General features: G+C 40.9%; 1 protein-coding gene across 4 annotated transcripts; it reads right to left on the reverse strand.

Annotated features, from left to right (window-relative positions):
* Window positions 1-1,361: 1,361 nt before the first annotated feature.
* LOC103702400 (transcription initiation factor IIA subunit 2-like) lies at window positions 1,362-14,567 on the reverse strand. 4 transcript variants are annotated; one of them, XM_089926249.1, is made up of 5 exons: window positions 14,348-14,567; window positions 9,239-9,370; window positions 9,109-9,159; window positions 3,676-3,859; window positions 1,362-3,229 (listed from the first exon to the last, which is right to left on the reverse strand). In XM_089926249.1, the coding sequence occupies exons 2-4, from the start codon at window positions 9,365-9,367 to the stop codon at window positions 3,719-3,721; spliced, it is 321 nt and encodes a 106-aa protein (XP_089782375.1). In that variant the 5' UTR covers window positions 9,368-9,370; window positions 14,348-14,567; the 3' UTR covers window positions 1,362-3,229; window positions 3,676-3,718. The 4 variants fall into 4 exon arrangements, with proteins under 4 accessions (XP_089782375.1, XP_088563753.1, XP_008783051.1 ...); XM_088707627.2 differs by having other exon boundaries at window positions 1,362-3,253; XM_008784829.6 differs by lacking the exon at window positions 1,362-3,229 and adding an exon at window positions 3,305-3,571.
* Window positions 14,568-21,277: the final 6,710 nt, after the last annotated feature.

The raw sequence follows: 21,277 nt of genomic DNA on the forward strand, positions 1-21,277 counted from the left end.
GTGTATTCGTACCCGCCAGGTATGATCCACCCGTATTAGCAAAAAAAAAAAAAAAAAAAAGAAGAAGAAGAAGAAGAAGAAGAAGAAGAAGAAGAAGAAGAAGAAGAAGAAGAAGCAGCAGCAGCAGCAGCATCCAATTCATGGTGCTCAAAGCCGTATTGCCATGCGCTGCGAATGATTGGCGAAGGCACTTCGAACACGTCTCTTGCACTCAGCTTTGCGTCGCCAAGAAATCGAATCATGGAGTTTTCGCTATCCAATTCAAGATGGCTGTCTTAATGATGACATGGTTTATTGGTGTTTCTTATCTCGTTCGCTTAGGTGGATTGAGATTTGGAAATGCCAGTAGAATTAGAGGTTGGAATGTACTTGTGAACGCTAGTATCTTTATCGAGGCTCGAAGGATGGAATAGACTCATCCAGAGACAGCTTGCCCACAATTTAATATGATTCATGTGATACAGATTGGACCTGTAAAGTTTACGGGCGACATAAAAGGAGTACCAAATCATTGTCGCAGGCAGCTGGCAAGGATTCTGTCATATGCGCCTCTGATGAAGAATAATCTCTCTCTGTGTAGCTTTAGCTACAGCCCTTCTAACAAGTATAGAAATAAAACCTATTGTTATTTGACTTGAATGCTTTTAATTATGGATTGTATTTTAAGGAACTGACAAACTTTGGAGGGTCTCTTCAATTTTAGCCATTGGTATCATGTAACAAATAACAATTGAGTCCTTCAGTCATCCCGCGCCATCGGCCGTCGAGGTTGGCCGAGTTTGCCTCACCGCCTTCTGCCGCCATCGTGGCTGGCCACTATGGCTGCCCTTGGATCCGATCGAAAAAGAGGGGAGAGGGTGATTCCCTATTTTGGAAAAGAAGAAGAGAATCTCTCTCATCTTTCTCTCACCATGGCTGCATATATGCTTATTTTCTATAAATTATTATCTATTTGATTGTCTGATTTATTTAGTTAAGTGATCATTGCTTAATGGGTTGTTTAGCTCATTATATGATTTCTTGTTTTTTTTATAGATTTAGAGAACTAGCCTACCGGAGTTTTCAATATATAAGAATGACTAAAAAAACTGTGGCACAAATTATCTTAGATTAGAGTTTATTTAAATTAATATTTTATTTTAGACTAATGTTAGAATTATAAGACATTATAAGTTGAGTTAATTAATAAAATAAAGTTTGCGTATTATTAGTTAAATTATTTCACTGTATATTTATGATACCATGTTAAGATGTCTTGTACGCTTATAGAAAGAGTTCGATGATTGCCCAGCTCGCGATCTCAGGTCGAAAGTGTGATAATTTATATTATAACAACTCAGAACGTCATCCAAAAAGACTAGTTGGAAGATATTCTGTGGATTTTTTAGTCCTGCAAAAATATCTAAAATCTTCTCGGTGAATAACTGATGTGAAACTAAATACATGTTCGTATGGATTCTCACATATGCTCAGGATAACAATTGGATTGCATGCACTTGACATCTTCAATCCAACTCATTCACTCAAAGTGAGGCTGTCGTTCCTATTTCATCTTTTGCAAGTTAGCACAGGCAGAATAAAAGCAGCCTGCTGTCGTTCCTTTTTCTTCAATTTCATCATTTGTAAGTTCCAAGCACAAGCAGGAACACGTGCTTCTTTCTCATCTTTTACGTGGCCAATGGCTTGCATTCTTGAGGCCGGGGCTAAGCTGTCGCCCACAAAGATTGATACTATTGAAAAGAATCAAGAGTTTCTGATTTATTATTACAAGCTCAACGAACAAGCAGCAAAGAGAATATACCAAATTCCAAGGGTGTATAAAATCGGGATTGGTTTATAAGCAAAGATGATTGAAAGAATTTCACAAGATTTTCCAAACTACTTGGAGCAAAACAAACAGAAGCGTATGTTTGTTAATCCCTGTTTACACTTTAAGGTGCATTGAAGTGGCCCACAGGAAATCCTATAGTTTAACATTAATGGGAGGTTAATATTTCTTAACAATGGCAAAGATCAGAGCAACGAGAAATTAGTTTCCAACGTGTTACAGGGGAGCGTCTGGATCCAAACATGAGGGTAATTCGAGTCTTGGATCCAAATACACTCGATCGGCTTAAATCCACCTTCACTCCTGTGACCATAAATAATTAAAAGTTACAGGGCTAGATTTCGTAACACTGGAAATAAATTCTTCAAGTTTTTTTTTTTATGAAAAACAAATTAATGCATGAAATGGGATAAATATTCTAAATCAGATGCAACAACCTAATACCCGTTACCTCATAGACAGCCATGTTATAAATAATTTTTCTAGGGTTTGAATTGATTCACCATGCAAAAAGGAGGGGGGAGGAGAAGGAATCATTAGCCTTTTTGGGGCTCAGCAGTAGGTCTGATCAAGGCCTAACATCAAGAGGCTATATAATGTCTAGTTTGACCCGGCCAACCCTAGACAATGCTGCAAGCCTTCATGATCAATTAAAGCTACTTCAGGTTAAGGTCAAAGGTCAGGTCTTTGGACCACAATCTAAAAGCTGATGAGAATTAAGTCAGTTCGACCAAACCACTACGAACACCACACAAAGCCTTACCGATTGACTAGTCATATTTATGCCCATCAACTAAACCCTGCAATCACCACCAAAAGAATTAAATCGTATGCTGCAATAATATAAAACCCACAATGAGAATTCTATCTTTGGAGTTTAAGCTATCTCATTTCTTATTTTCACCTTTTGAGTCACGACTACAGTAACTATGGCGACCTATAATACTTTTGATAGAGGCTTTGTTTAACTACCGTAGGCCAACCCAATCAGAAAATATTGGAAGATAATTTGATGTTCAAATGTTGGATGCACAGAAAAAATACATAAAAAAATCATGAATATCAATACATGCACATACGTGTGTGTATATATACGCAAGAAATATATGTATACACATGTATATGTATATAGATATGTATGTACATATGTATATGTATGTGTATGTGCATATATATAATTTTGCAAAGGATTCCCCAAATAGCTCAACAATCCCATTCTAAAATGAAATGCAAGACTGTAAGGAGTTCCATTCAAGATAATTAAATAGCCATCCCAGGCAACATGGGCAAGAAAACAAACCACCGCTGCTATGGTTTCAAAACCAACGTGTTAACTGGAATACAGAAATTGACAGTCTATAATTCTGTTCTTGTCCCCTGCTGCAACCATGTTGATTGGACCTATTGATAAATAAACACGTAAAACTGAAAACAGAGAACAGAACACTGAGAAAATTAAATTTGAAGAATACCAAATAACCAAAAAAATAAAATGAATTGCAAAATAGTGTAGCTATGGTCTTAATTAAATTTTGTTAAAATGGAGAACTAGGTTAAGGTCCAGCAGGTACAACCATGGGTATAGGCCGATACCTAAACCACTGCCATTGCCATAAACCCACTACTCTCCCTCCATGCATATGTTCAGCCGACCTTGGTCAGCGAACGCCTAGATAGGGCCCCAACACATTTTGAGTAATCATGCAAAAGATGCATTCAAAGACAGTGCAATTACTTAGATTCCTGCAGATATCCGTGTCAAATGCATGTAAGAAACATGCCCCAAGTATATTAGTTATTCGGCTGCAGGATTGGTAAATGCGAATCCAAAAGCAAGAGAGGTATACCATCCATATGCTCTGTAATAAACAAAGCTAACATGTAGGGCACTCATTGAGTAAGCAACTTGGAGTCGCAAGCTACAATCTTCACTCTCCCAACTTGATCCTGACGTTCCTCATTCTTGAATGTTGCATCTTGTAATATGAAGGTCCACACATTGTCACAGAACCTGTAGGTGTGCAGGTGTCCCTGTAGAAAATATAAGAAATGAAATGAGGTGGCTCAGACATCCGATCCCAAGAAGTATCAAAATCAGGGACTATGAAAAGATGGTAATGCCAAAAATCATATGCAAGAAAGTGATGGATACAGTTAAAATAAATTTTGAAACCAATCGGTATGATTTTCTTAAAGGTTGCTCACACATGGAGGTTTGGGGTGATAAATACAGAGGTGGCATTATTCCCAATAAATTCAGCTTCAAGATCGTCTTGCATTTTTTTCCCGAGTCCAGCAAATGTAAAGCCCCAGTATGCATGAACTAAGCCAGGCCTGTGGTACATATATGGGAATTTTTAAACTTAATAGATAGGATCTTGCATTAGAATAAAGATAGGATTTGTGTCCATCAGCAGCCTTCCACAGACCAAGAATATGCAAGAATTATATCACTTGGGCCCGGATCAATAACCCAGATTCAAGAGACAATTTATCGGTGATTTTTGAATACCTAGCATCAGTAATTGCTGGGCTGACATTAATAATTTTGCACATTACGGACCAAATTGACAGGCGCCTTCTGTGAGATGTTCCCCTCCTCCACAGGGGAGAACCCCAAATGAAGATAAGATCAACTCCCAACCATCCAAAAAGTGGGTATTTTTTTAGTGCTTGACCCTTTTAATAGGACCAAATTACATTTTGAATATATAAAGCTAGCATAATTTGGGTACAACCACTACCCTAGAAGGATTCTCGATCGGGATTAAATAGAATAGCACTCACAGCGGCTGAAGCAAATAGTAAGACAATCTGCTCGAGCAATCTTGAACTCTCTTTTATATTCCAACTTCATGCTTCAGAAAATGAGAGTGAACTGTCACCCATCCCCCCACCCCCACAAAAAAATAGAATGCAAAGACCCATGGACCAAAAAAGCATGAACTCTGTAATCAAACAACGCCATAGGTATACTAAAGTTCTAACAAAAGATAAAAAATTGGTATTCACTGTCAAGTACTAGCATGGAAACAGCCTCTTTGCAGATGTAGGTAAAGCTGCACGCATCAGACCCCGCGATAGCAAAAGTCTTGTGCACTGGGCCGGCCCTCTTTTACTGTCAAATACTAGACCTATACATCAACATCAGTGAAGAAAGCAATAGTCATTTCTTCCAATTAAGCATAATGCATCCCCATATGGGAGGGCTCACATTCCACATACAAGACTCTTAAAATATAATAGTACCAGAACAATTGTACTTATCAACGATTATTATGAGATTAAAATTCCTTTTATTTTTAGCAATCCTGGTAAAAACATCTTCTTTAGCATGACCAGAGCTGAAATTCTGAACAATTCTTTGAAAGACCAGCGCTTATTGTTGACTAAACAACTACATAAGCCAACCTTTACGTGATTGACAGTGACCCCAATCATAGTATGATCGTACCCCAATTCCAAACAATCTGTCAAATATGCATTTAGTCAGATTGGATACATATTTGTTGCAGCCTATGGCACTATTTGTAATAAACTTATGCTCATCTTAGTTCATGACATAAATAATGACTACATCTGAAGATAGACCATAGATCTAAGTGGAGTTGCAGTACTTGCTTATCATTTGCATGGATGCGGAGAATTAAACAAAACTATTGCAATGGCTACTCAAAGTTAGTTATATTTATTCATACTGGCAAAGATCTCAAATAACTAAACATATCCACCATATCATCAAGCCAAGATACGGAAAACTACACATTGTAATCTTTCTATTAATGGCATGGCTATTGATCACATAGCTCATGCCCCATCTTCATTGGAGCTAAGAGAGTGGAGCAATGTATTTAAACAAACTGTAAGATGTGTCACCATACCAAAACCTATCAAAATCCTCAGCTTCCATGGAACTCATACAATAATGAGAGAAGTGTGGTAATGTCTCGCCTAGAATTAGATTGATGCTTATTGCATGCCAAAGGAGAAAAACTGTCTGAAAGCTCTAAACCAGAACATGTATAAAAGAAAACCTTAACCCCTTCCTACCTATAAAGACCAGGGCAGCTCTTTATACAAGATTTCACACGCTTAGCTTTTCTAAAAGCACTGGTACAAAAGTGGCTGTCACTGGCAGCTCTGGCACATCTTTTTGCAGGCTTATATAGTTATTATGCAACAAGTGTTCTCTTCATGTAAGCGTAAGCATCCTACTTCTAATCATGTAGGGCACATCCTATTGAGGGCTTATATAGTTCTTGTATTCAATGAGTATTATCTCCATGTAAGTGTAGTATCCTAGTCAACTATATGTATCCTACTCCACATCATAAGAGGCCTTACAATTTCACTGACAAAGACAGTGTAGAAAGTTTCATATATCTGAAGGGAAGCAACACTACAGCACATGAAGACCTCATAGATTCACCTACGAAAAGATTATCTGAGCATTATATCTTGAAATGAACTTCTCTGATCTAGTCACTTTTATATAACCAACTTATCTTTCAGTGTCGTATCTCACTCTGCTAGGAAATATTCATAGTGATCCTGAAGGAATTACAATAAAGCAAAACTTTCCACCTAATGTGTAAGTGGTGTCAAAGACAGTACAATTCGACCACCTATTGGACTTGGGAGTCCTGAGTGTCATCATCTCAGTTCCAATGGTGTTACCATTCTCGATGTCAATGCTCAATGTGCTCTCTCTGTCCCCCCTCCTCTCTGACCCCAAACATTCTAATATAATCACTCTAATTCATCATTCTCATGGACTGCCTGTATATCCAAGATTCCAACCAATGTCATCAACTCATTATGCTAATAGTTTCAAGAATTGCAAATTCTAACCGGATACTAGCCCTATTAAGTTTAACATCTAGCATGCTAACTTGTTTTTTATAGCCTAGGCCAAGAACTCCATATCCTCTGCTGAAAGTTGTGTTAGAACAAGTCCAAGATCTTGTTATGCAAGCCAGCAAATTTATTGCTTCTCATACTTAAAAAATGCATCTATGAAAATGGAATGTAACTCCTCTACAGCATATCTACACAATAATTACACTCTGCTATCAGAGTCGCTCAATAGTCAAACATCAGATACCAAAGCATAGGAGGGCTCTTTATCATGCCTCCAGCTTTGTGCATTCGCAAGAAGATTTGGAGTAGGGTTCCGTGATCAAACCTTAAAGAATGAAGAGAGAGAAAGGAAAAAGAGGGAGAAGAGAGATATGAATAAAAAAGGAGATACATGTAATAACGACTTGGATCTTTTGCTCATGGACAAACTAGGTAGTAGGCTAGTAGAACACTGCACAAAAGTGTGCAGATGAGACTAGATGTGTCCCATAAGCTAAAAAGTGACTTACACATTGATCCACCCTTGTGCTTCACTCAAGTGAAGCGTGACATATGACAACGTATGTGGAGAACCACCATATCATGGGCCAGCTCTCACCTCATATAAAGTAAGTCTCCATAAAGCAAGAAACCAATGTTTTAAAAGACAGTGGCTTTGGTTGTCTAAACAAACACTTAGGCAAGGCCACCTAGGCATTTGCTTTATTGTTTCACATTGTGTTTGAGTATGGAGGATCAGATAGATCTATGAATCATTGCCAAGTTAATACTTCCAATGACAAATTATTTCTTCTTTGTTATGCTACGTTCATTCTTTGGGTCATAAATATTTTTCTATACTTGTCCTTCTATATTGTTATGTTTTTGAATTTATTTTTCATGGGCTGCTTCGACCTCTAGCCTCACATCTAAGCACTCGCTTAGTGCCAAGAAGCAAAAAAGCCACAAGCTGCACAATTGCTGACAAAAGAATCTATTATTGATGCCTCAATGAATGGGAAAGTGGTGGGATCCATAAAGATGGACAATAGTAATAGAGAGATAAAGTTGCCAACAAAATTATAAACTCTTCACTTATATCGCATCTTTCCAAAAGCATTTCATCCTCATTCATTATTTGAATCGAATCTTTTAAACATTTTATCCTAAATAATATATTGGCTCGAATTCTGTCATAGTCTGATCAACTCTGTTCATGATACAATTTTCTCAATCAAGTTTAGTGCAGACATGAAGAGGCCAAGACATGAAGTTACTAACAGGAACTGCAATGATTTTATAACTAGGTTACCCAAAAATTGTTTGGAAGCCCAAATGGTTCATAAATTACAGTGGATGTGTTGATAATTAGAGATTTGAGAGAGCAGAGAAAAATGGAGGTCAAGACATTGAGATGAACATTTCCTAGAGTGAGCAGGAGTGGAAGATGGATGGGAAAAGATAAGTTTCATGACTGTAGTTTTTATAATTCTGAGGCTTTCCTTTTCCTATAATATTTTTTAATCAACTAAAACATAGTTTATCAAAAATTTGATAAGAAAGACATGCTTCACTACTTATAATTTCTTTTAAAAAAATTAAGCAACATCCTGAAGGCCCCTTGGTCTAACTAGATCCATACATATAGCATATATTATCAATGATGATTTTTAGATCACAGAAAAAATGATATACTGCTAGATGAATGTCTCATTCAAATAGAATACAAGGTATGCTAATATAAGTGGATCACAATACACCAATCTACTCATATGTGGCTACAATGGGCCTCACAAGAAATTTTCCTTTTGTGTAGCTTTACTTTGATTCCTCCATTCTTGGGAGCTTTGACTTGGCTACTGAATGGCTAATGTAACTGTATTTATCTCCTTTACAATAAGCCTTCTATACAGTGTCATTTTCACAATTAAAAAAATTTAAAAAAGGATCAACTATTTTAGTCTTCAGCATTCATTCCTTCGTTAAAAAAATAAGCAAAGTGATTAAGTGTAACGCATGCAAGTTTTTAACCTCAGATCAAATCTGATCATGAACATATGAAGCTTAAACACTATGTTCCTAGGTGAAAAAATCAATCAATCTTTACAAGGAAGTGACTGCAATATGAACTAAGCATTTTCTAATAAGCATCAAAAAAAGATACTGGAAACCATGTAACAGAATAAAATGAGCAAAAGAAGGACGCTTATGAGAAAAAAAACTGCAGTTGATTGGATTTAAAAAATGAACAGATTACAATATTGTCAAGGTGTGACATTTTTCTTGGTTCTCTTTCATTAGGCCACTCAGTTTTTTTGAAACTAAAACTTAAAGATCAGTTGTTCAATCAGTGTCAGATCAAGCAACGATTACTGAATAAAGAGGCTGGAGCCCTACATAACATATACAAGACACAAGACAGAAATACTGCAGATACTTACCTTGACAGTAACCTTGCTCTTCACTTGGGTTTCCAAGGCCTCCGTCATTGACTAGAAAAATTTGAGAAAAGAAACTACACGATTAGGACGCAATTTTTTCAGGGAAATTAATAAAGTGTTCAAAACTAACCTTATCAAACTGCACCAGTACTTGGATAGCAAGGTCTGGGCTCAAAGTCCCATTAGAGACCATCTCATCTAGGGTTTCTGTCAAGCACATGCCAATTGAGGACCTCCGGTATAATTCAAATGTCGCCATTGCCTATTCTCAGAATCCAATGCTCGAAAAGGTTAGGAAAGAAAAGAAAGCCGAAAAATTTCATCCCAAAAAGGTCAACATAATTACTAAAAAAGGCATCAAGAAGAGTGTAGGATGATATTTGTTATAATATTCTGCTTCATTAGTACCATGTCAATATAATTTGATGGGTAGATTTCGTCATATCCATAATTTGAAGGTTGCAAGTAATTTTTTCTGCAAATTGAAAGCAATACCAACTGGTTTGCAGCAATGGGACAAAACCATATCAAGAACTAGAAGATTGAAACATAAGGTACAATACCTATTTAAGCTATGTTATCTCCAAGAGTCAAGACAGTGAAATAAAATCAATTGGAACAGTTACAAAAGATCTCCTCCCAATTGTGTGCTTCAAGGTCAGTTTTGCAGTGTGAAGACTATTTTGGAGGTACCAACCACACTACTGAACCTCATAAAACGTGAACCATTATTTAGTAGTTGCAACTGCCCCATGCAGATGCAGCCAGAGAGGATTTGCAAAAACCTCAGAAATGAAAATATAATGCAAGGTTCAAAATCTTAGTTTTGGCTTAAGTTTCAGCCGAGCCATAAATGAGTTTCAATGTTTGACAATTTTAGTAGTTTTAGCAAATTCAGTTCGATTTTTCCAGCTAAAGCCAAGAAAATGATTAAAAACAAGAAAATAAAGAAAAATAAAAATAAGTCAACAAGATATGTTATATGCCACTTTAGAGTATGCTCTATTGTTTGGAATCTTTAGGTGTATTATGTGTAGATTTGGAAATCTGAAAGCTTTAAAACAGTAAGGTCATTATGAAAAAACTCAGAGAATTTAGAAAACTATACTAATTACTAAAATATATCACATACCTTTTTTCTTGGGGAGGAAAAACCCACCAAATTAACTAAAAGACAGAAAGATTGCAATGGATAATGCATACCATTTTAAAATCATTCATTATCTGGTAAGAAATTTATACATCAGGTTTTCAGTATGTTGTCATATTTCATAAAATTCAGGCAAAGGTTTACATGAACTTGCATGGATTGCACAATTTTGAAATGTTGATATAACTAGATACCTAAATTTCGCAAGAAACTTGTTGCGACCCAATATCCATGCTTTCTAAATTCTAATCAAGTCAAAACTTGAAAATCAAGTAATTTTGAATCAATTTTGATCATAATGCACCACATTTCAGCTGGAAAGTTAACACTTTCAGCCAAAGCTTCAAATCTTAGTGACAATGGAGTTTTTCACATACTGTGGAGTGTGGACAATTCATTGTTACAAAAGCATGTTCTGCATAAGAAGTTTTATTGCCACTTTACCCAACATGATTAACTCATCATGCTCTTGTTCTTACAGAGCAGTTCATTGATTCTCCAACTCAATAACTTTTTCAGAAAGTTCCATATGTTGTGATTCTTTCAGCCAAAGCTTCAAATCTTAGCGACAATGGAGTTTTTCACATATCGTGGACAATTCGTTGTTGCAGAAGCATGTTCTGCACAAGAAGTTTCATTGCCACTTTACCCAACATGATTAACTCACCATGCTCTTGTTCTTACAGAGCACTTCAATGATTCTCCAACTCAATAACTTTTTCAGAAAGTTCCATATGTTGTGATGCTTTCCACAAAAAACTCAGTTTATGTATGCATTTCTGTTTATCCTCCCCTTAAGGCCCACTATGTATGTGATTTGAATGTGACTGTGTTATATGTTTGTTTGCAGGTTGGTTCGAGGTTTCTGGCAACCCATTAGCTGTTTGAGTGAGAAATTGTAAAAGCCTTGTGATAAAACAGTTAGCATGTTATTTCAACCATACTTGTGATCTTGATCATGCTTCCACCACATTAGCTAAGGTTTAGATTAGCCATCAGATTGATAGGGCCTATGGAGATGAGAGTTTCTTCCACGCAACTAACAACATATTAATACAATGCTTTTGCAATATTAATGTGCAAAACAAGGCCACCGAGATAAAAGTCATGCTAGAAACTTGGTCCAAAGCTGGAATTAAACACCATCGTACAGCTATATTTAGCAAGTCTTAGGCCCTATTTGGGGGAGCTTTTGGAGGGCCAAAAAGCGCCTTCTGGCCCTCCAAAAGTACTTTTAGATAAAAAATAGTGTTTGGTAAAATTTTCGGAAAGCTATTTCAGCTTTTGCGGGAAACTAAAAACAGCTTTTAGGGAGGAGCTTGGAGCTTTTCGAAAATGTTGTTTTCAGCTTTGTCAGGAAGCTTTATTTTTGACCAAAATACCCCCATTTTAAAAATAAATTTTCTCCCCAAAACCTCATCTCGCCGCCTGTTCCTCTCCCACCCACGCCCCCCCTTGCAGCGCCGCACCCCCTCCCTCTCCCCTGCCGCTGCAGTGCCGCACCCCCTCCGGCGTCGTCGGCCACGTGGGAGGAGAACCCTTCCCAGGGGGCTAACTGCGGCCGCCGAGACTGCCGCAGGCACCGCCGGCCATGGCTCGGCCCCCTCCCGCAGCCGCCGCGGCCTGGCCCCCTTCCGGCGCTGTCGACCGCGCGGGAGGAGAAGAACGGAGAAGGGGGGAGAGGAAGGAAGGAGAAGAAGAGAAGAAAAAAAGAAAAGAAAAAGAAAAGGAAAAAAAAGAAGAAAAGGAAAGAAAGAAAAGAGAAGAAAAGAAAATAAAAGAAAAGAAAATAAAATAAAAGAAAAGAAAAGAATAAATAAATAAATAAATGCATAAATAAATATTTATATAAATGAATGAATGAATGAATAAATAAATAAGATAATAAATAAATACATTTCATAATACATTAATATGTTATTTTAAATAATTTAATATTATGTTATATTATGAGAAATTAATTAATACTAATGATTATAATATTTTATATCTTTATTATTGTATTATACTATAAATACAATACATATTACATTATATCATAATATATTAATATGTTATGTTAAATATTTTAAGATTATGTTATATTATAGAAAATTAATTTACTCTAATAATTATATTACCATTATGCTATGCTATGCAATGTCATATTACTATATTATAATAATAATATTTTATATTACAGTAATATTATACTATATCGTATATTATGTATTAATATGTTATGTTTTATTATGCTCTATTGTATAATACTATGCAATGTCCTTTATGGTAATTTTGTCATATAAAAGTACTTTCTCAGTTTGTTTACCAAACATATGTTAAAGTGCTACAGCACTTTAAAAATATAGTTACCAAAGAGCAAACAGCTTTTTGTAACAGCTCTACTTCAAATAGCTCTACTTCCAACAGCTCTTACTGCCAACAGCTCCCTCAAATAGGGCCTTACTCAGAGATCAATACCGTTGATGGCTATCACTAATAATAAAGTGTTAGAGAGGACTGAGGATAGGAACCTCTCATACATGCCACAATTTTACATGATCTCATAAGGACAAAACTATACCACAAACTCCATGTAATTTTTAATTTCACCTAATGTTATGTTCCGCAAAACATTACCTATTTTTAATTTCACCTTACAAAAATAACAATCAGCATTCATAAATAATATAGTACTGAAATAAAAATATATACATAATTAAATATACCAATCGAAAAATAAATAGAAGGCCAAGTTGGCTTATGCATGATCTAAGCAAGAAAGCTAATATCTAGGTTAAGAAAGCAAGTACATACTAATTCAATTGCAAAACACAGACAAAAAGCATAACATTATTTTTTATTACTCTTATGACAAAAATAATATAAGCAATGGAGAAACTAATTATCATAGGCCAGCCATATTACATTTCTAATCATCAAGTGTCTTCAAAAGAGACCATGTAACAATTTTTACTAGTGAGCTTCTGCTATAAGGTTGCATAAAGAAACTAGCCTAGTTTACCAAATCCAACACCATTATATTGTGAGCAATTCCAAACAACCTACAGAAACACCATGTAGTTCCATGGTTCCTCATCAATCGGATAGCTTGACATTTATGGTAAAGATTAGACAGATGGCTTGAACTTTGACATAAAAAGGAGACAAAAGAAGAATTCTATCTCGTATATGTTCAATGTTCTAATATTTTACTTATTTACTTATTTATTCAAAAGCATAAAATTTTATGATATACTTTTAACAGTTGAAGTCTAAGCAGAGTCTTATATACCCATCCTGAATCCTACAATGATTATCTCCTTAAAAGTCCTAAATTGGATGAGCACACCTAGACCGTCCACCAATAAACTCCAGTTCCCAAGCTCTAAAAGCCACAAAACTTGGAGCCCTTCCACTTGTTAGCTTCTTAGTTACTCTTGCTCTTAATTTTTTTTTTGTACACCTCGCAAAAATAAGTTGTTTCACTGGATAATAATATATGCCTTTGCTTCTGTTCTGTCATAATCAATTTGGGAAAACAAAATCCAACTATGCAATTAGCAATCATGGCCTTAATGGTGAGTTCTCATGTGTTCAATTCAAGGGCAGGCTAAAATTGCAAGGATCTTTTCTCCTATCGTTGGGATCTAAACTTCTTTTTGCATGAGTTTAGAAATTTTAAGATACTCTAAAAATCAAAAATCTTAACAAGATTTTGCATCGTTATGGTTTAACATACAGGGAATATTAGTTGGAAAGTAGATTTTCCTGTGAAAATGCCCATTTGATATGGTTCTTTTGAAATGAGTCGTGCGGTAAAAACATCCATTTCAAATTTCTGCGTGCAATAAAATCAGGCGAGTACTTTATTTCTATAACATATTTGCATCGATCCAGATACTAATTATTATCCTACACTAAACTTATATCTAATCAAGAGAAAGTTGACCGATTGCAGACCTAATTGCAGACGGACCCTAATTTCAGGAAGGTGGACGCAACCCTAATTGCAGACCTCGGTGGCGGCCTTCTCGCTTTGTCCACCGGCACAGAGAGGGGTGGGTGGGTGGGATTAAGAAGATTCTAGAGAGGAAGGGAAAGATGAACCTGATCGATGCACCGCCGTCGGCCGACGAGAGGAGGGTTGCGTCCGCCTTGCTTGGACCGGAGACCGGCGACCGATCACGACTCGAAGGGCGACGTTCAGCCGGTCAGGAACCCAAGAATCAGGTGGAAGACCACGAAGAGGCGGCGGAGGCGAAGAAAACCCTAAGACGGAAGAGTGGAGCAGGGAAGGGACTTCCGACGGTTATCGTCTCGATTTGGAAATTCGGATGGGGGTTAGATACAGCTCAGCCCAACACGCGAGTGCCGTGATTCTGGGCCTGGGAAAGCCCAATTTTTGCCTGTCGGTTTGAGCATAGGCCCAAGAAACGAGTGGGTTGATATATACGCATTAGGTTCGGATATGGCCTTCAATTCGAGAATGGGCCTAAGGGCTGTTGCATGATTTAAGAGACTACCTCCCTAACTCCTTGAAGTAGAATAATAGTAAAAAGGAAAAATGTCTAAGGGAATTTAGACTGACACGACATCATTGAAGGGTTTGGATCTTAAACTGAGCCTTGTTTGGTTTTAATTCGCAATCCATACCTTAAAATTGTAATTGGTCTGAGAAGCTGGTTTGGTTCTACAAAAAGTTTGCTTTGGGTCAGAGTGCAAGCTGGCCTCACCACAACAAAGCATGCCCTGTAGGCTTAGATATATGACCATGAAATCCAATGGCACTGGGCCCAACCCAAATAGATTCATGAACCTTCATGCCATGCATGTTACAGGTACGATATAAGGATCAGGGTTGTATCTTTCGCACCAAAGAAGAATCCACCTTTCTTCATGCAAATCCACCATTGGATCATTGGCTAGTCACTTTGAGATCTGTGCATATTGAGAACTTTGAGATCTATGTGGTGGGTGATTTAATAGTGGATTCGTACGGAAAAAGGTGAATCCTTCTTGCCTTCAAAAGATACAACCCTGAGGAATAATCCTCTCTAGCTTGGAGAATTGAATATGACGAGCATGCACGTATCTATCTTGCCCTGTGGAGATTTAGTAAAGGGAGAAGATCCAAATTCTAACCTAAAATCCTCGAGCAAATAAAATAGTTGGTACTAGTTCTCATTCTCGAGGTTGAGACAACAAAGTTGATAATTGTCACGTATATACGCCTTTCGATCGAGCAGATAATAATATGTGGATACTTTTGCATTGCCTGTGGCAGACACCATTACCAAAACAAGTACCCAAATACCAGTAAGCAAACAAATATACACACATACACACACATTGTTAAAGAAAAAAACATGACCCTTGATGACACATAGACAGCAGAGATGATTAATTGCCAAGAACTCCACATATCTTAATCCAAGAGGATGACAAGAGAGACATAGACAAGAAGAAGCAAATTTAGAAGCAGATCATGGATCGTTGATATCTTGGGTGTAGATATAATCCGTGTGAGCTTCCATCCACTTCCCCATGACACACTTATTGTTGACACGTTCGCATCCTTCTTTCTCAGTGCTTGGTCCCTGCATAGAAATAATCGGGCACGAAACTGAAATCATCAGCATTCAAAATAAAAGAGAAATATTTCAATTGTTGGTAGGTACTGGCGTCTAAGCTCGCAAAAATAATACTCCAGAAACTATTCCTTTTCTTTCTGAAAAGGCTCATAAAGCCGAGTCCACACAAACACACACACATAGAGAGAGAGAGAGAGAGTACTTCAGAAACTATTCCTCTTCTTTCTTAGAAGGCTCACACACTCAGAGAGAGAGAGAGAGAGAGAGAGAGAGAGAGCAGTACATGAGACGTAGAAGCACGAGTTGGCTTGTCAGGCACCATCATCAACCTTCTTGAATCAGACTCAGTTATTAGCAGAAGTAGACATAAGAGAAAGAGCACCCTTGCCATTTTTCTTTCTTTCTTCCTGAACCGAGGAAAGAATGAGCATGCAGGATGGAGATGGAATGGCGAGTGGGATATTTGAGGGTGAGCGTGCGCACCAAACACCAAGTAAGAAATATTGTGCAGCCCAAGGCTCATCAAAGAAAAATTTAATGTAGTTGACAAAGTTTGAGGAGCGTGAGTTGAAGAGATGAAGTAAATGACATTGAAGGAAAAGAGTGCTTTGGGTTGGATGACATCTATTAACTCAAAGTCAACATCGAACCAGCCCTCCACCTCGGAAGCAGCACCACATGGACAACATCATGGTGAGCCGTTTCTTCCTGTCCTCCATGGTTGATAGCCGATTTCTGCTGCTAGAAAGAAAGAATTGAAGTCTTTTCATTGCACTGTAGAATGGCGGTGTAAGGTGCCATTAAAGGTGACAGCCTAGAGATGGAGCAACGGAGCAGTGTCCAAAGTCCAGTTGCTGGGTAACGTTCGACGACATGACCCTAGAATCATATCCCAATTTTTTTATTTATCGTCCAGCTTCGACTTCAAAGCTCTCCGGAAGGATGAGGTCAGGCCTTACGTGTATCTTTGGGTATCCCATGGCGGCAGGCGATGCGCAATGGAGGTTGCAATATTGCAGCTATTCATGCTTGCGCAGCAGCTGACTATTCGTCTTTTACCATGCAAAATACTTTGATCCCTCGTCTCTGAGTTTTCGATTTTTCTTCTCATGTGACAGCAGTCATCCATGCTTTACATCGCATGCATCATAATTTGAAGAACAAGTGTGTTGATTATATTGGTTAGCATAAGCAGCTAGTAATTTTTTTTCTTGATTGATAGAAGTGTTGAAATTTTAACTTGAAAAAATTAATTTTAAAAATAAATATACCGACTTTATCTTCTAAATTTTAGATGTTTAAAAACATTAAAATGCATGCTCTTTTCTTTGGATGCTTCTTTCAAAAAAGTTAAGGCTCTTTTAAATGCATTTGCTATCTTTTAAAAGAAATTATCAGATTAATCAGGTCTATCATAAATATAGAAGGAATTTAACCCTTTTGTTCTCCTCTTTTTTATTTTTCTTAATATACATATATGTGTTATAGCAATATGCACAGGGCTGAATTTATCTTAGATCTGCCCTAGATCCGATGATTCCGATCCACCTAATAATTTTTTATCTTTTGGACCATGCATGCATGCATGCATGCGGGTGCATGGTGTTGGAGGAAAAACCCCAAGTCATGCCATAACGGAGGCGCTCGGCCAAAGAGTGCCGACCGGAAAGGCGCCTGGCCAAAGAGCGCCGACCAGAGAGCTGCTCGGCCAAAGGATGACGACCAGGAAGGCGCTCGACTAGAGGGCGCCGACCAGAGTGCGCGCCAAGAGGTGCCCAACCAAAATAAGCTGCTCGGTTAGAAAGTGCCGACCAAAGACAGCGCCGAGGCGCTCTGCTAGAAGGTGCTCGCCTAAAGGGCGCCGACCAGGAGTACTCAAAGCAGCCCCGCCACAGGGCGCCCCATTGGGCGACCAGCTCGGCTCGGCACCCTTGCCGAGCCGATGCCTTAACCAAATGTTCCACCTCCGCCTAAAGTCCAAGGGACTTGACAACTCCTACGGCTTGCGACCTGCCACTATCTCCAAGCCATCAAGGCATAAGATCTCTGCAGGCATTCGGCACGACCTGCCATTAATGCACGAGACTCCCTCAAGTCTCCGATGCACTCGGGCATTTAATGAACACGGCCCAAGACGATCTCCGGATCACTGAACCATCAGAGCGCATGGCTCTACCTGACCGCCGGTTCATTCGGTAATAAATGCACTTACCATCCACAGACCCCAGGCCCGCCACGGCCGGCGGTTCAACCACTCCAATAGGTCCGATCGACCGTGACAACTCCCTGGTTCCGGTCTGATTCGGCCCCGTTCTCCACTACGCCATAAATGGGCCAAATCGTGCCCAATTATTACGGACAGGGACAAATCCCCCGGTCACCTCCCAGGTAACGTAATCCCCTCCTATAAAAGGGAACCTGGGGAGAACCAAGGGGGAGGATAACAAAAAACGGAAACAGATCCCCGGGACTGAACCCGCCGGGAAGCACAGACACAATTGAGGACATTATCCTCTTCGTCTTCTTTATCTTATCCAAATGTTCTTGCTGTCTTCTCCATATACTCTCTTCCCTGCTCTCTCCACATACTTGCCCCCTCTGACTTAGGCATCGGAGGGCCGGCGCCGGGGAGCTCGGCCACCGGTTTTCCTTGCAGGACTTGCACACCCCCCGCGGCGGAGGACGCAGCCAGCCGGCGCACCGCCGCCCGCCTCCTACAGCAGCGGAGCTCCTCCTTCCCCGGCTTCACGGCGGCCCCCGGGTCCAATTTCCAGCAACAGTTGGCGCTAGAGGAAGGGCCCGAGTTCGCTGCCATGAAGCTAAGAAGCAAAGGGGCTTCCAACGCCTCTCGACGTCCACCACCCAGTCCTGAGCATTCCGCCCGAAACTCACCACCCCCGGTTGAGCCAGCACCTCAAGTTCAACCGGAACAATTTGATGCCCTGGTGCAGCAAGTGCAAGCCTTGGCTACCGCTGTCCAAAGCTTGCAACCCAGGGGCATCCCAACGGCACTGTCTCCTCCAGCTCCAGCTCAGCCGGAGCCTCCTACAAGCGGACTTCCCCTTCGAGGCCAGGACTCCCAAGTCCAGGCCTCCCTCTGGAGAGAGCACCCAGCCAGAGGCTACGGAGGCTGGCCACAGCCTTCAGAAGCTGAGTCGGTTCCAGGGCAACCTGCGCTCGAACGAACCGCTGCAGCAATCCTCCAGAATGATGAACTCGACAAGAAGGTCGAGAAGTTGGAGCGCCAAATTCAGGCACTCCACGGGAGAAAATCAGGACGTGATAACGACTTCGAGTTCACTACGAAGTCTCCCTTCTCCCCGGAGATCGAAGATGAACCGGTCCCACCACGGTTCAAGATGCCCCAGGTGGAGCCCTACAACGGCAAGGCTGATCCCCTGGACCACCTGGAGAGTTACCGGGTCTTAATGGCCCTACAAGGAGCCTCGGAGGCCATGATGTGCAAAGCTTTCCCGGCGACACTCCGAGGGCCAGCCCGGCTTTGGTTTACCGGGCTGAAGCCGAGTACTGTCTCTTCCTTTGAGCAACTCGGCAGACAATTTGCTGGCAACTTCGCCGCTAGCCAGCCCCAGCGGCGGACATCCGACTTCCTCCTTGACATCAAACAAAAGGAGGGAGAATCCTTCAAGGAGTACTTGGACCGGTTCACCGCCGCAACATGGGAGGTCCGGGAGCTTGACCAGTCAATCGCCATGTCAGCATTGAAGACTGGAGCCCGGTCCTACAGATTTCTCTTCTCGATCGAGAAGAATTTCCCCGCGGACCTCACCGAAATGTTCGCTCGGGCGCGGAAGTATGCCAAGGCAGAAGAGGCCGTGGCACTTAGGCGGGGTGGAACCGAGCAGAACCCCAAGAAAAGACGCCGCGAGGAGCGCGGCCGACCCAGAAGCCCGTCTCCACGACGAGCTAAGAATCCGCCCCGCCCGAAGAGTCCACCCCGGTTGAGAGGACCGCCGCAGCAGAGGTCACTCCGCCCGAGGTTCCCACTGCAGGCCCGTGCACCTGAAGGGAGGTATGAAAAGTATACTCCCCTTAATGCTCCTCGGGCTGAAATCCTCATGGAGATTGAGAATCGGGATTGCATCCGGCTCCCCCCTCCAAAGCCAGACACCAGAATCCGGCGTGATCTCCGGAAGTATTGCCGTTTTCACCGGGATCACGGCCATGATACCGAGGATTGTTATCAGCTCCGAAATGAGATCGAAGCACTCATTCGCCGAGGGGTGCTCGATCGGTTTGTGCAAGGCCGGCGTGAAGGAAAGAAGCCAGCCGAAGGAGCAGCACAGCCTGAAGGTTCCAATGCCAACAGGCCCATCGCCGGCGTCATTAACACTATCCGAGGAGGGACCTCGGCTGGGGAAGCCTCAGGGGAAGAAGCCTCCCCGAAGCGCCCGCGCACCTCTGAAGCTATCTCCTTCTCAGATGACGATCTAGAAGGAGTCGAAACTCCCCATGATGATGCCATGGTCATCTCCATGATCATAAATAAATTTGATGTAAAACGCATCCTGGTTGATAATGGAAGCTCGGCGAATGTTTTGTATTTTGATGCTTATTGTAAAATGGGGATGACAAAAGAACAGCTACGGAGGATGAATGCTCCGCTAGTTGGATTCACTGGGGATTCAGTCCCAGTAGAGGGCGAGATCGACCTTCTGGTCACAGCCGGGCTCGCCCCTCGTGAAAGTACCGTGGGTATGAGCTTCCTTGTGATACGCCTGCCCTCGGTTTACAACGCCATCCTTGGAAGGCCAGGACTCAACGCCCTCCGAGCAGCGGTCTCAACTCACCACCTGCTGATGCGATTCCCCACCAGCCAGGGAGTCGGTGAAGTTCGAGGAGACCAAATGGTGGCAAGGCGATGCTACCTAGCGACCCACGAGGCAAGACGACCAGCCGAGGTGCCCGCCCCAACGACTGACCAGCCCTCAACTGAAGTTATGGAGGCACGGGTCAACCCCCAGAAAGAGCGGGTAGAGCCTGGTGAGTTGTTAATTCAAGTTCCCTTACGAGAGAACTCTCCTGAGCTAATCGTGCAGGTCGGCTCCGGCCTTGACGAGCACGCGAGGAGTCGCCTCGTCGACTTCCTACGGGACAATATGGATGTCTTCACCTGGTCGCCTGTAGACATGCCGGGGATAGACCCGGAGGTCATGGTCCACCGGCTTCAGGTGAAGCCGACCTGCAAGCCCGGGCGACAAAAGAAGCGAGGCGCCGCCCCTGAACGACAACGAGCAGCAGCCGAGGAGGTCGGCAAGCTCCTTGAAGCTGGCTTCATCCGGGAGATATCCTACCCGGAATGGCTCGCCAATGTGGTCCTCGTCAAAAAAGCTAGCGGAAAGTGGCGTATGTGCGTGGACTACACCGACCTGAATAAAGCCTGCCCGAAGGACAGCTTTCCACTTTCCAGCATCGACCAGCTCGT

This window comes from Phoenix dactylifera, chromosome 11 (assembly GCF_051530095.1).
Source record: "Phoenix dactylifera cultivar Ajwa chromosome 11, Ajwa_hap1_PhDact_Kaust_v1.1, whole genome shotgun sequence".
In the NCBI taxonomy this organism is placed as follows: Eukaryota; Viridiplantae; Streptophyta; class Magnoliopsida; order Arecales; family Arecaceae; genus Phoenix; species Phoenix dactylifera.

Bases quoted from the DNA above. Each gene is read 5' to 3' on its own strand.
- LOC103702400 (XM_089926249.1), bottom strand. From the start codon at position 9,367: ATGGCGACATTTGAATTATACCGGAGGTCCTCAATTGGCATGTGCTTG. The intron at 9,160-9,238 runs GTTAGTTTTGAA...AAATTTTTCTAG, and splicing joins TACTGGTGCAGTTTGATAAG to TCAATGACGGAGGCCTTGGA. The intron at 3,860-9,108 runs GTAAGTATCTGC...TATTTTCTACAG, and splicing joins AGAGCAAGGTTACTGTCAAG to GGACACCTGCACACCTACAG.